This window comes from Larimichthys crocea, unplaced genomic scaffold (genome assembly GCF_000972845.2).
Source record: "Larimichthys crocea isolate SSNF unplaced genomic scaffold, L_crocea_2.0 scaffold607, whole genome shotgun sequence".
NCBI lineage: Eukaryota > Metazoa > Chordata > Actinopteri > Sciaenidae > Larimichthys > Larimichthys crocea.
Window position 1 is genome coordinate 340,827 of NW_020857941.1, and position 12,509 is coordinate 353,335.

The following is a 12,509-nucleotide window of genomic DNA, read 5'->3' on the forward strand; positions in this document are numbered from 1 at the left end:
TTAATTAAGTCAGCACTAATCCATCGAATTGGCCTTCTTTATTTTCTCCAACTTCCCATGTTACAAGAGATATCCTTCATTGTCTCAAGGTGTGTTGACAGTGGCTCTTAATTCTGTAGGTATTCATGAGGGCACAATCTATCTGCTTCCTTTGCCTCTGGGAAACACACTTTCTGAAGGTTAATAAACAACCCTGCATATCCCAAGCCCTGAGATCATTTATCAGATTGCGATCTCTTACAGACTCTGAGAGTGGCATGCTGTTTTATCATTTTAACAATGACGGCTAAAAGTGCCTCAAGAAGTCTGCCTAATAGGTTATTTTGTTATACGATTTCGTTATCAGATTTTTTTTTTCCCTTGGTAGTCTGGTCTAGGTCGCTGTGTAGTAGCAGCCCTGAATCCCTAATGAATACTCACATTATTGTCCCTGGAGCAGGCGTAGAAATAATAGGGTCCTCCCTGGGCAGTAGTGCTGCCCATGTCCCATCTATTTCTATGGCACAAGCTGTGGCCCTGCTATTTTTTACCGTGGTACTGTAGCCCAGCCCTGTCCAACCTATTTTTGTGACTGATTCAGAGACCCTATCTGTCTCCGCAGCTCATGTTAGTGTGTTTACCACAATCTCTTTGACAGCTGTCACTCTCATTCTCAGGGTCACTAAGAAGCAGCAGAAGCAGTTGCATTCTTCTAATTCCATTTGGTTTATTTCTGGTTTTAAGTAGATGCAGGGGTGGGACTGCAGTTAAAATTGTGCAAATATGCTCTGCTTATGTTCCTCATACATTCTGGATTCAAATGAATATAATCAGCTATGTTCCACCCATTGGGACATGTTCTTGGTAAAGAAAATTATGTTTAACTTTCAAGTTCATGTTATGATGTATGACAGCAGTGAGCTTTATATTGAATGACATTGTGTAGTCACATCTGTTCAACAAGGAAAGGATCCATCAGACCAACAGCTAAAAAAATAACAGTAATGTAAAATAAAGATATAAAAATTAAAATAAAAGATAATGAGGAAAAATGTGTCAGTACGTCACTTTGAATGTTGTCACTTGTCAGACTAGGATAGCAATTTCTCTGTTTCTAGTCCTTGTGCTATGCAAAGCTAGACACCTCTCTGAGTTACTTCTGTGAACTGAGGAATGACTTACATCATGTCTCTTCCCGTGTGTGTGTGTATGTGTGTGTATGTGTGTGTGGGGGTGTGGGTGGCTCAGGTTGTTTGGTGTAACAGGGAACTGCGCAGCTTGCAGCAAACTAATTCCAGCCTTCGAGATGGTCATGAGGGCCAAGGAGAATGTCTACCACCTGGACTGCTTCGCATGCCAGCTCTGCAATCAGAGGTGAGTGATTGGACCACACTTCTGCTCCTCTCCTATACCTGCATCTAGGCAGATGGCTGGTCAGGGAAGCCACTTTGCAGTGTTGTGAATCCCAAGTGCTCCTGATAGTTGAAGAAAAGGATCCCACATTAGAGATTCATCACTCTAACCAGTGACTAAGTAGACACATCTGGGGCCAAAGGGATCTGCTGGAGTCAGAACGGTGATTATAACCCTGCACTACTATTGTACATTTGCCACACTAGAGCTACAGGTGCAGTTACATAGCCACACATACACTTCCTGTCAGTCCTCATTATTGGGACTACACCTATATTCTGTAGACAGGATGTGGACAGAGATTTGGGACTTGCCACACAGCACCAGAGGAAAGGGAGCAATTTGAAGTTGATAGAAAAACTTTTTTAAAATAAACTCCAGTTATTATGATTGAGTTTATTATGTACGATGATACAACTTATTGCAATCCAGTACAAGAGGCCTGCAACAGTGCTGCACAAATTAGTGGTGGATTGGATTGTAGTGCTTCTAATGCGTTGTCCACAGCCATTTACACACAGAAACGGACTCGTAGAAACAATAAAAACTGAGGTTCCACAATAACAAGATAACATGAGCTTGTTTTCTTGTTTCTCCCTCTTAGATGTGCTATTTGAAATGACTAGTACCCTCACTAGAACACTTCCCTCACAGGATGGTGACTGTAAGGACATGGTGAGAGTTGCTCACTGATTTCCTGCCCACAAACACTGTCAACAGGGCTTGATAGAGCATTTGGTTTGGACACTGGGCTCTGCAGCAGTATGTGAGTGTGAGCCTACTTCATATGGACTAGTATGTATGGCACTTGCGCCATGTTTAAAGGTGTCCATTCAAGATGGCTACACTCAGCCTACCTTTATATCCTCCTCCTGTCTGCTACCCACTGCCTCTCTCTATTCTTGTCTTGTCTGAGTTCTTGGTCTTTTGCATGTATCTCTAAATAATTATAATTATGAATAATTGTAAAAATGGAGAAGACAGAGTGCACTTTCAGAGAGTCGCCTAGCAAAAGCATTCATGGTAATCCCAGTAGTTGTACACATGACATGGGCCTGCACACCCAGGGCCACAAATATGTACACGACATATGTAACACATTTCTGTGCTTATGTGAACGTTAGGAATATTCTGCAGGATCCATGTGCCCAGACTCATGTTACTATGATGGAATATTTTCTGGGAACATTGTTGGAGCTAATGAACAAACCAGAATGTTATCAAAGGTTTTTTGAAGGTTGCAAGAAACATTATCAAACAGAAAACCTTAAGCGAACATCAGGAAGGTTATGTGTTGGCCGGGTTCCTGCATTTCTCTCATCTCTTTACCCAAACTCGGCTTTGTTTCAGACACATAGACACAAGCCCCCACATGCAACCACACACACACACACACACACACAAACCAGACACATTGTGCATGCTAAAGGCAAAGGACCTGGTTACACACAATTAGCACTCAGTTATTGTCTTGCCACTTCAGCTGGCTGCACCAGACAGCCTCTGCTAATGGAAGAAGTCAGCTAATCTTCATCAGCCAGACCCAGGCAGGCCAACTGTGCTCTCCCACATTAAAACCCATTTAAGCACGAGCAAATCTTTCTTTTTATATTAGGCCAGGATTTATGGTGTGGCACTGCCTTTAATTGAAGCTCTGAGTTTTTGTTTTCCATTTTGTTTCTTTACATTGGTAGGGGAGTGTTTGGGGAGAGATGTCTGTGCAGGAAGATACATTTAAAGGATCACATCCTATAGGAACATCTTTGCCCAAAAAAGTAACTGAAATTAAAGCTGCAAGCAGCGATGGTCGGGCCCTCGCAGATATACGCACGTTGAAATGTGTGCACGTCGAAATGTGCATAATATCGTTCTTTATAATATTGGTCTTAATAACCACAAGAAGTTTCAGACAGCTCTCATAGACTCAGATCTGGCCTTCACGAGACACATAAAATCAGTCACCAAAACAGCCTTCTGCCAACTTAAGGACATATCCAGAGTTAAGGACTTTATGTCCCAAACAGATCAGGAGACGCTGATCCTTTCATCTCCAGTACACTTGACTAGGTTCGAGGAGTTCGTTCAAACATGAGCCCTTCTCAACCAGGCTGAAACACAGAAAATGGCGATTTTCATTCTTAAATATCTTGCTTCCTGTTCAATCTTAGCCCATTTCTCCAAGAGAGTTTTTTGTAGGTCCTGGCATGTTCTACAATTGGGCTAAGTTTCGTGACTCTGTGGCCAAAAGTGTTCCACTGAAAAATTCAAGGGGGCGCTATAGAGCGCTTTTGCCCCGCCCCCTCATTAATTATGCAGCCGAATTGTGCATAATATTGGTCAAATCCAAACACGTCAAGACAAAAAAGCAAAAGTGCAATTTTGTTAATTACAGCGCCTCCTAGTGGACAAATGACACCAAATTGTATTGGCACACTTTGGGGTGGGTCTCGATGCCTGTGACCGAATTTGGTCTTCGGAGGTCAAAGCCTTGACGAGATATGAGCAAACGTCCTGTCTGGCGGCGTTGCCGCCAACAGCGATTGGCTAACATGAAAAGTTGGCATCAACTATCAATGGGGCAAGCCACAGTATCTGTGGATATCACAATTTCATTTCAAATACAAACACTTCAGGAGATATGAGCAAAAACAATGTTTAGCTAATTATAGCGCCCCCTAGAGGCGAAATTACACCATATTTGTTTCCTGGACTGGGGACAGCGCCTCGAAGCATGACATGAAATTTGGTTCCGTTTTGCCAAAGCGTTCCTGAGATATGAGCTCACATCGAAATCGGCGCCTTCGCCGCTGATTTTTTCTTTCAAACAGCCCTGCCCACAGTTTTGGACAACAGACTTTTTTTGTAGGTCCTGCCATGTTGTACACAGTGGCTGAGTTTCATAACTCTGTGTCCAAAACTGTGGCAGGGCTGTCCCAAAGAAAAATTCAAGGGGGCGCTATAGAGTGCTTTTGCCCCTCCCCCTCATTAATTATGCAGCCGAATTGTGCATAATATTGCTATTAACAACCCCAACAAGTTTCAGACAGCCCTGACAAAGTATATGATAGCCGCACACTTTGAAATACAATAGGGCCTCGCTGTGCTCGGGCCCTAATAATGGTGATATTCATCCTTAAATATCTGGCTTCGTGTTCATTGTAGCCCATTGCTCCAAGAGACTTTTTTGTAGGTCTCACCATGTTCTACAATTGGGCCGAGTTTCGTGACTCTGTGTCCAAAACTGTGGCGGGGCTGTTTGAAAGAAAAGTTCCAGGGGGCGCTATGGAGCTTTTTTGCCAGACCCACCAAATGATATTATGCAGCCGAATTGTGCATAATACTGCTCTTAACAAGCCCAAGAAGTTTCAGACAGCTGTGACAAAGTATATGATAGCCGCACACGTTTTCCCGAAAATCAGCGAAAAAGTGAATGGAGTCTTGTTTTTTTGTGGAAAAATCAGCAGCGTGGAGTTTGACGCTCCGTCACGGCCACGCCCTCTGATAAAAAGTTGTGATTTTGATAACTTTTCATTGTGGACGCCTTGAGAACACACACGGCAAGTTTCAAGCACATCGGATGAAATCCCTAGGAGGAGTTCGTTCAAATGCGACCCCTGGAAATGAGGCAAAAACGGGAAAAGGCCAAATCTGAGCAAAATTGGACGCCGTACGCTTCACTGTAGCCCGGGGCACCAAGAGACTTTTTTGTGCGTCTGGGCATGTTACATATTCCCACCGAGTTTCGTGCACGTGGGCGAAACCGTGGCGAGGGGCACCGGCAAAAACGCGCACCTAGGTGGCGCTGTGGAGGCGTATGCGCGCGTGCATGTGTGAGACCTCCAAAATACGTAATTTTACGCCTGACATTGGGGGGGTAGGCAAATTTTCGTGAGTTTTGGGGGGGATATGGGCTGTGGAAAATGCGATTTACTCTTAAACGTCGTTCAGTGTTCGAAATACAATAGGGCCTCGCTGTGCTCGGGCCCTAATAATAAACATTAGAAATTCAATAGGGCCTCGCACCGCGTGCTCGGGCCCTAATAAACATTAGAAATTCAATAGGGCCTCGCACCGCGTGCTCGGGCCCTAATAATGGTCAAAATATTTATTAGAAAATGCATATTACCTTCATGGGGAGTAAATTGCAACTTATTGACCTAGGAAGCTAAAAAGAGAATGTGGCATTGAAGACAGTGTAAGCAAGAGGGCAGACAAAAGATCTCAGATTGGCTCTAGGTCTGGTCGAGAGGAAAGACTGCAAGACCAATCTGGCCTTTTTGCTGTCAGACTAGTAATATTAGCTGGCTTGCAAATTTTTCTGTTGTTGCACTTGCTTGATGTCTGGCTGTGTTAGCAACCTTGTCAACTAGCTAGTCCACCTGACCATCAGTAATGTAACAAATGCACATGTACAGCTGTCCATTTATGACAGCGATGTATAACTGAATTGGACTCTGAAAACTGTATCTGATCTCTCAGATATAATCCATCATTATTGTCTAACTACACAGATCTGTCTAACAGACTAGAAAAAATATCCAATGGGTGTCATATTTCCAATCATTGAAACGATATAACTGGGAGCATCCTGTGCCCTTCCTGAACGTCTACATAGGCATTTTGTGTCGATAAAGTGAAGAAATGTGCCCTTGGGAGCAATTCAGAGAAGCGTTACTTCTGCTTTTCTCCAGAAAATTTCCCGCCTTTTTAACATGGCAGTCTATGGGGCTGTGGTGGGTGTTGCTGCCGCATCTTTGCGTCTCCCGCCTAAACTATATATCAGACTTTAGCAGGCGTATGTGAGTGAGATGACAAATTTTCCTACGTTTCTATGTATAAATCGTGTCTGTAGTGGGGCATTTGAGGCCACGATAGTCGAATACATTTTTTTTTTTCACTGATCGTTGTCTCTGTCTCTGTTGCCAAGCAACCAGGACCAACTGTAATCAGGAGAGCAGTTACTGCACCTGTTATAATGTCAGTTAGAAGTCCTGACAGAGAGAGAAAATGCTGAGACCTTCCCTCGAATAGGAACGATTTCTGGCCAAACTGCATTTCCAATCATTGCAGGATGAGTCCTTCCTGATCGTCTACATAGGCATTTTGTTTCGATAAATGAAGAAATGTGCCCTCAGGAGCAATGGAAAGAAGCGGTACTTCTGCTTTCCTCCAGAAAATTTCACGCCTTTTTAACATGGGAGTCTATGAGGGTGTTGATGGGTGCTGCTGCCGAATCTTCGCGTCTCAAGCCAAAACTATAAAGCTGACAGCTTTAGCAGGCGAATGTGAGTGAGACGACAAATTTTCCTACGTTTCTATTGTTGGGTTTTTTCCAACCCCCCCGAGTTCTGCTGACCTAGTGGACTACAGAGAGATATTCAATTTAAAGAAGACACAATTCAGTTTAACCTTTGCAAAGGTACCTTTTGCAAAGGGAGAACCCAGCATATACAGACTGCGCAGTCTGCCTCTACTCCGATCTGCTGAGTTCTGCCCATCTGCAGTTCGGGCTCGTTTTATTATCACAAAGGAAATAGGTGTTACACTCTTAGCAGGACGTGAACATACATCTTTCATGCCTATACATGGTAAGACAACTCAAGCAGGATGCAGCTTGCTGAAACCTATGGGGTAAGACATCTCGTGACTGTTTCTAATCCTAAGATTTCCTGTTCGGACCTTGGGTACAGTTTCCTGTTTCTCTGCTCACTTAGGTAACAACAGGCACCTCTGTGTGTATTACCCCAGAGTGTCTTACAGTTGCACAACACACATAGCTGTTTTATCTTGTCATGAATTCTATCACACACCAATAGACACTTAACACACAATATATGATTGAACATTATTACACATTCTCACACTATGTATAAATCATGTCTGTAGCTGTGCATTTGAGGCCACAATCACAGTTTACAAATTTATTTTTTGACAATATCTTCTCTCCCTGTCCACTCCAGCGATGACATAACTCACTCTAGCTCTGGAAAGTTCTCGCAATACACACCCATTCATTTTTTGGTGTTGTTTATGGCGATTTTTGGCAAAACCGTTTGCCAAAACTCTTAGAAAAGTCAGAGCACACCATTCCCGGCCGAGCCGGTCGTTTTGATAACCGTTTTGTGTGTGCAACAAAAACTCTGGGAGGAGATGCGAACCGAAAAAACCACGGATGAAACGGAAGACGAACTAGAAAAATTTCTAAAGAAATTTTGAGTATGCCTGACTCTGGTCCCGTTGCCCCCATACATTATTACTGACACTGCTCAGAAAATTCAGTACTAAAAAATTCCTGCAGAAATTTTGAGAGTGACGAGTGGGCTGTTGCTGGGGGTCTGTATTCAAAAAGCACACCTCAAATAGTCATTTTTAACATGTTTATTTAGACACAGGAGCAGCTAGCGCTAGCAATTAACATTAGCATGTTAGCATTAGCATGTTATCCTTAGCATGTTAACGCTGATGCACTAGCAATTATCATTACCATGTTACCATTAGCATGTTAACATTAGCATGTTAACGGTTATGCGCTAGCAATTATCATTAACATGTTAACATTAGCATGTTAGCATTACCATGTTAACATTAGCATGTTAGCACTGAAGCGCTGACGCGCTAGAAATTGCCATTAGCATGTTAGCATCACCATGTTAACATTAACAGGTTAACATTAACATGTTAACGCTGATGCGCTAGCAATTATCATTAGCATGTTATCATTAACATGTTAGCATTAACATGTTGCCATCACTGTGTTAGCATTAACAATTAACATTAGCATGCTAACATTAGCATGTTAACACTGAAGCGTTGACGCGCTAGCAATTAACATTAGCATGTTAACGCTGATGCACTAGCAGTTAACATGCTAATGTTAACATTAGCATGTTAGCGCAGATGCGCTAGCAATTAACATATACATGTTAACATTAGCATGTTAATATTAACATGTTAACATTAGCATTTTAACATTACATGTTAACAATAGCAATTACCATTAGCATGTTAACATTAACATGTTAACATCAGCATTTTAGCATTACCATGTTAGCAATATCAATTAGCATTAATATGTTAACATTACCATGTTAGCGCTGATGCGCTAGCAATCAACATTAGCATCAAATCAAATCAATTTTATTTGTATAGCCAAAGTCACAAAATACATTTGCCTCAGAGGGCTTTACAATCTGTACAGGGAGACACCCTCTGTCCTTAGATGTCCTATGAATTACAATGAATGATAAAATGACCACAGTAGCAGATATGGTAGCAATAATGACAGTAATAATATGTGTAGTGGACGTCATGCAGGATCACAGCAGCAGCCACGATCTACGAGAACCTGCTGGACGACAGAGCACAGAAACTCTGGGGAAGTTTGGTTAGTAACATGCATTAATGAGACATGTATGTCCCCAGATTGTAAGAGGGAGAGAGAGGGAAAGGGAGAGAGGGAGAGAGAGAGAGAGAGAGAGGGTTTTCAGTAAGGGAGATGTCACTGCATCTTCAACCAATACCGTGCCTGGCTAGGCATAACCTCTCTGTGCTATGATGCACTCTAAATCCTGACTGAAAATCCTCAAATAGACTATTGTTATGGAGAAAGTCACACAGCTGATTAGCTACAGCTTTCTCAAGTATCTTAGACAGAAAGGGAAGGTTTGATATCGGTCTGTAGTTGGCTAAGATCTCTGGGTCTAGAGTGGGCTTTTTAAGAAGAGGTTTAATTACAGCTACCTTAAAGGACTGTGGTACATATCCTGATAATAAAGACAGATTAATCATATCCAATAACGAATTACTAACTACAGGTAAAACATCCTTGAGCAACCTGGTTGGGATGGAGTCTAAGAGACAGGATGACGGCTTAGCTGCAGAAATGATTAAAGTTATTTGATGAAGGTCGATGGGGGAAAAACAGTCTAAATACATATCAGGTTTTACAGCTGTTTCAAAACTTGCTGTATCAGAATGCAGATCAATGTCTGTTGAGGGCAAGAGGTGATGGATTTTGTCTCTAATAGTTATAATCTTATCATTAAAGAAGCTCATGAAGTCATTGCTACTTAGACCTAAAGGAATAGATGGTTCAGTAGAGCTGTGATTCTCTGTTAGCCTGGCTACAGTGCTGAAGAGAAACCTGTGGTTGTTCTTATTCTCCTCAATTAAAGAAGAGTAATAGGCTGCTCTGGCATTACGGAGAGCCTTCCTGTATGTTTTGAGATTATCTTGCCAGGCTAGATGAAATTCTTCCAGTTTAGTGGCACGCCATTTGCGTTCAGATTTACGTGCCTCTTGCTTTAATTTACGAGTCTGCTGGCTATACCATGGTGCTAGCCTTCTTTGTTTAATTATCTTCTTTTTCAGAGGTGCAATAGAGTCTAGAGTTGTCCGTAATGAGCCTGTAATACTATCAACAAGATGGTCTATTTGTGGGTGGCTAAAGGAAGTAGACAAGTCCTCTGTTACAGTTAGACATGGCATTTGATTCAATGCTGAAGGAATCACTTCCTTAAATTTGGCTACAGCACTATCAGATAAACATCTGCTGTAGAAGCTTCTACACAAAGGCTTATAGTCCGGTAGTATGAACTCAAAGGTTATTAAAAAATGGTCAGACAGAAGAGGATTCTGTGGGAAGACTATTATATTATCAATTTCAATGCCATATGAAAGAACAAGATCAAGAGTGTGGTTCAGACAATGAGTCGGTTTATTTACACTTTGACAAAAGCCAATTGAGTCTAATAGAGAGATAAACGCAGTACTAAGACTATCATTGTGGTTGTCCACATGAATGTTAAAATCACCTACAATAATTACTTTATCTGTTTTAAGGATCAAGCCTGATGCAAATTCTGCAAATTCAGATAAAAATTCAGAATAAGTACCAGGAGTTCGATATACTGTAACAAATAAAATTTTCAAATGAATTATAATTTAGTTTAGGTTTAGGATTTATTAATAGACTTGAGTCAAATATGGCTCCAACTCCACCACCTCGACCAGTACTTCGAGGAACATGAGTATTATAATGACTCCGAGGAGTGGATTCATTTAAGCTAACATATTCATCCTCCTGCAGCCAGGTTTCAGTGAGACAGAACAAATCAATATCATAATCAGATATTAATTCATTGACTAAGACAGCTTTAGATGACAAAGACCTGATATTCAGGAGTCCACATTTAATTCTCTTATTTTGGACTGTTGGAGATGTTGATTTAATTTTTATTAAGTTTTTATGATGAACTCCTCTTCTGTTTGTTTTATCTTTAAATAATGTAGGTGGACGGGTGACAGACACAGTCTCTATACTTAAGGACTGGGTGGGCAACTGCTCTAATGGAGGCGCAGAGAAGCGCGTAAGACTGCAGCTCTGCTTCCTGGTCTCAACTCTGGGTTGTCGACATGGTTTTGGTCAGCTAATAAACTTGGCCATATTTCTAGATATGAGAGCTGCTCCATCCCCGGTGTCGCTAACTTCACGTTTCGGACTATGGAGCTGCCAATGACCAGAGTTGGCCTCTCAGCGGGTGTGTCGCTGAGCGGGGAAAATCTGTTTGAAACGTTGAGGGGTTGGTGGTGTACCGTGGGCTTCAGTTTGGGGCTATGCCTCCTTCGAACAGTCACCCAGCCTTCCGGCTGCTCGGGAACTACCGAGGGACGGCTAGCTGAAGCTACCTGCGGCGGTACCGCACCGGCTACAGGGGACTGGCTAACTATCTGAGCTACTGACTGTTCGGTGGTGCGGTACCGTGCCTCTAACTCACTGACCCTCGATTCCAAAGCTACAAATAAACTACATTTAATACAAGTACCGTTATCACTAAACGAGGACGAAGAGTAACTGAACATGTGGCACACAGGGCAGGAGAGAGCAGGAGAGGAGAGAGGAGGAGAGCAGAGAGACGCCATTGCTATAGCTAGGCTAGTTAGTGTGGCTAACAGAAACTGGTGAAACTATCAGGTAGTGGTTACTAGAGTTAAGAGACCTGTTCGTGCACAGACAGAACAAGTCAAAGGATAGTGCAGAGATACGTAGATAGTCGCTGATGTGAGAAATACACGAAAATCTGTTCAGGTGAACAGAGCAGAGAGCATCGTGGCAACAACACCGATAACCCGGAAGTGACACAATACGTTACCGCAAAGCACGTCGTCGTCGCTGACAGCAGCCTAATGTTAGCATTAGCATGTTAACATTAACATGTTAGCATTAGCATGTTAGCAATAGCAATTACCATTAGCATGTGAACATTAGCATGTTAACATTACCATGTCAGCATTACCATGTTAGCGCTGATGCACTAGCAATCAACATTAGCATGTTAACATAAGCATGTTAACATTAGCATGTTAGCGCTGGTGCGCTAGCAAATAACATTAGCATGTTAACATTAGCAATTAGCATGTTACCATTAGAATGTTAGCGCTGATGCGCTGAAATGCTAGCAATTAACATTAGCATGTTATCATTACCATGTTAGCATTAGCATTGTTAGCGCTGATGCGCTAGCAATTAACATTAGCATTATCAACATTAACATGTTATCATAAACATGTTAACGTTGATGCGCTAGCAATTAACATTAGCATCTTATCATTAGCATATTAACATTACCATGTTAGGGCTGAATGCGCTGACGCGCTAGCAATTAACATTAACATGTTGGCATTAGCATTTTAACATTAACATGTATTTAATTCCTAGTGGCTAATGTTAATTAGCATTAACATGTTAACATTATCATGTTAGCAATTAACATGTATTTAATTCCTAGTGGCTAATGTTAATTAGCATTCATTTTAGCATTGGTCGCTAATGTTAGCAAATAGCATTTCTTTACAGCTAACGCGCTAGCTGCTCTGCTGTCTCTGTCTGCCATTTTAGACAGACAAGTTCAAATTAAGTGCCAGAACTACTAAAATGGCTGCTGCTAGGCTTCTGCCTGCTGGCCCCTCCCCCCTCTCCTCCTTCAAGCAGGCTGAGGTTGCCAAGCAACCAGGACCAACTGTAATCAGGAGAGCAGTTACTGCACCTGTTAGAATGTCAGTTAGAGACTGAGAGAAAATGCTGAGACCTCCTCTCGAAGAGGAAGGATTTTCGGGCC

At 42.1% G+C, this 12,509-nt stretch overlaps 1 protein-coding gene across 3 annotated transcripts in view; it reads left to right on the top strand.

The window, feature by feature from the left end:
* Positions 1-1,742, top strand: part of lmo3 (LIM domain only 3) — a 35,263-nt gene extending 33,521 nt beyond the window's left edge. Inside the window, exon 3 of one of the 3 annotated variants that reach the window (XM_027276812.1) lies at positions 1,228-1,742. In XM_027276812.1, the coding sequence (XP_027132613.1) occupies positions 1,228-1,357 (130 nt within the window). In that variant the 3' untranslated portion in view covers positions 1,358-1,742. The remainder of the gene's footprint in view (positions 1-1,227) is intronic. The other 2 variants (XM_027276811.1, XM_027276810.1) reach the window with 2 other exon arrangements.
* The last annotated feature ends 10,767 nt before the right edge of the window (positions 1,743-12,509 follow it).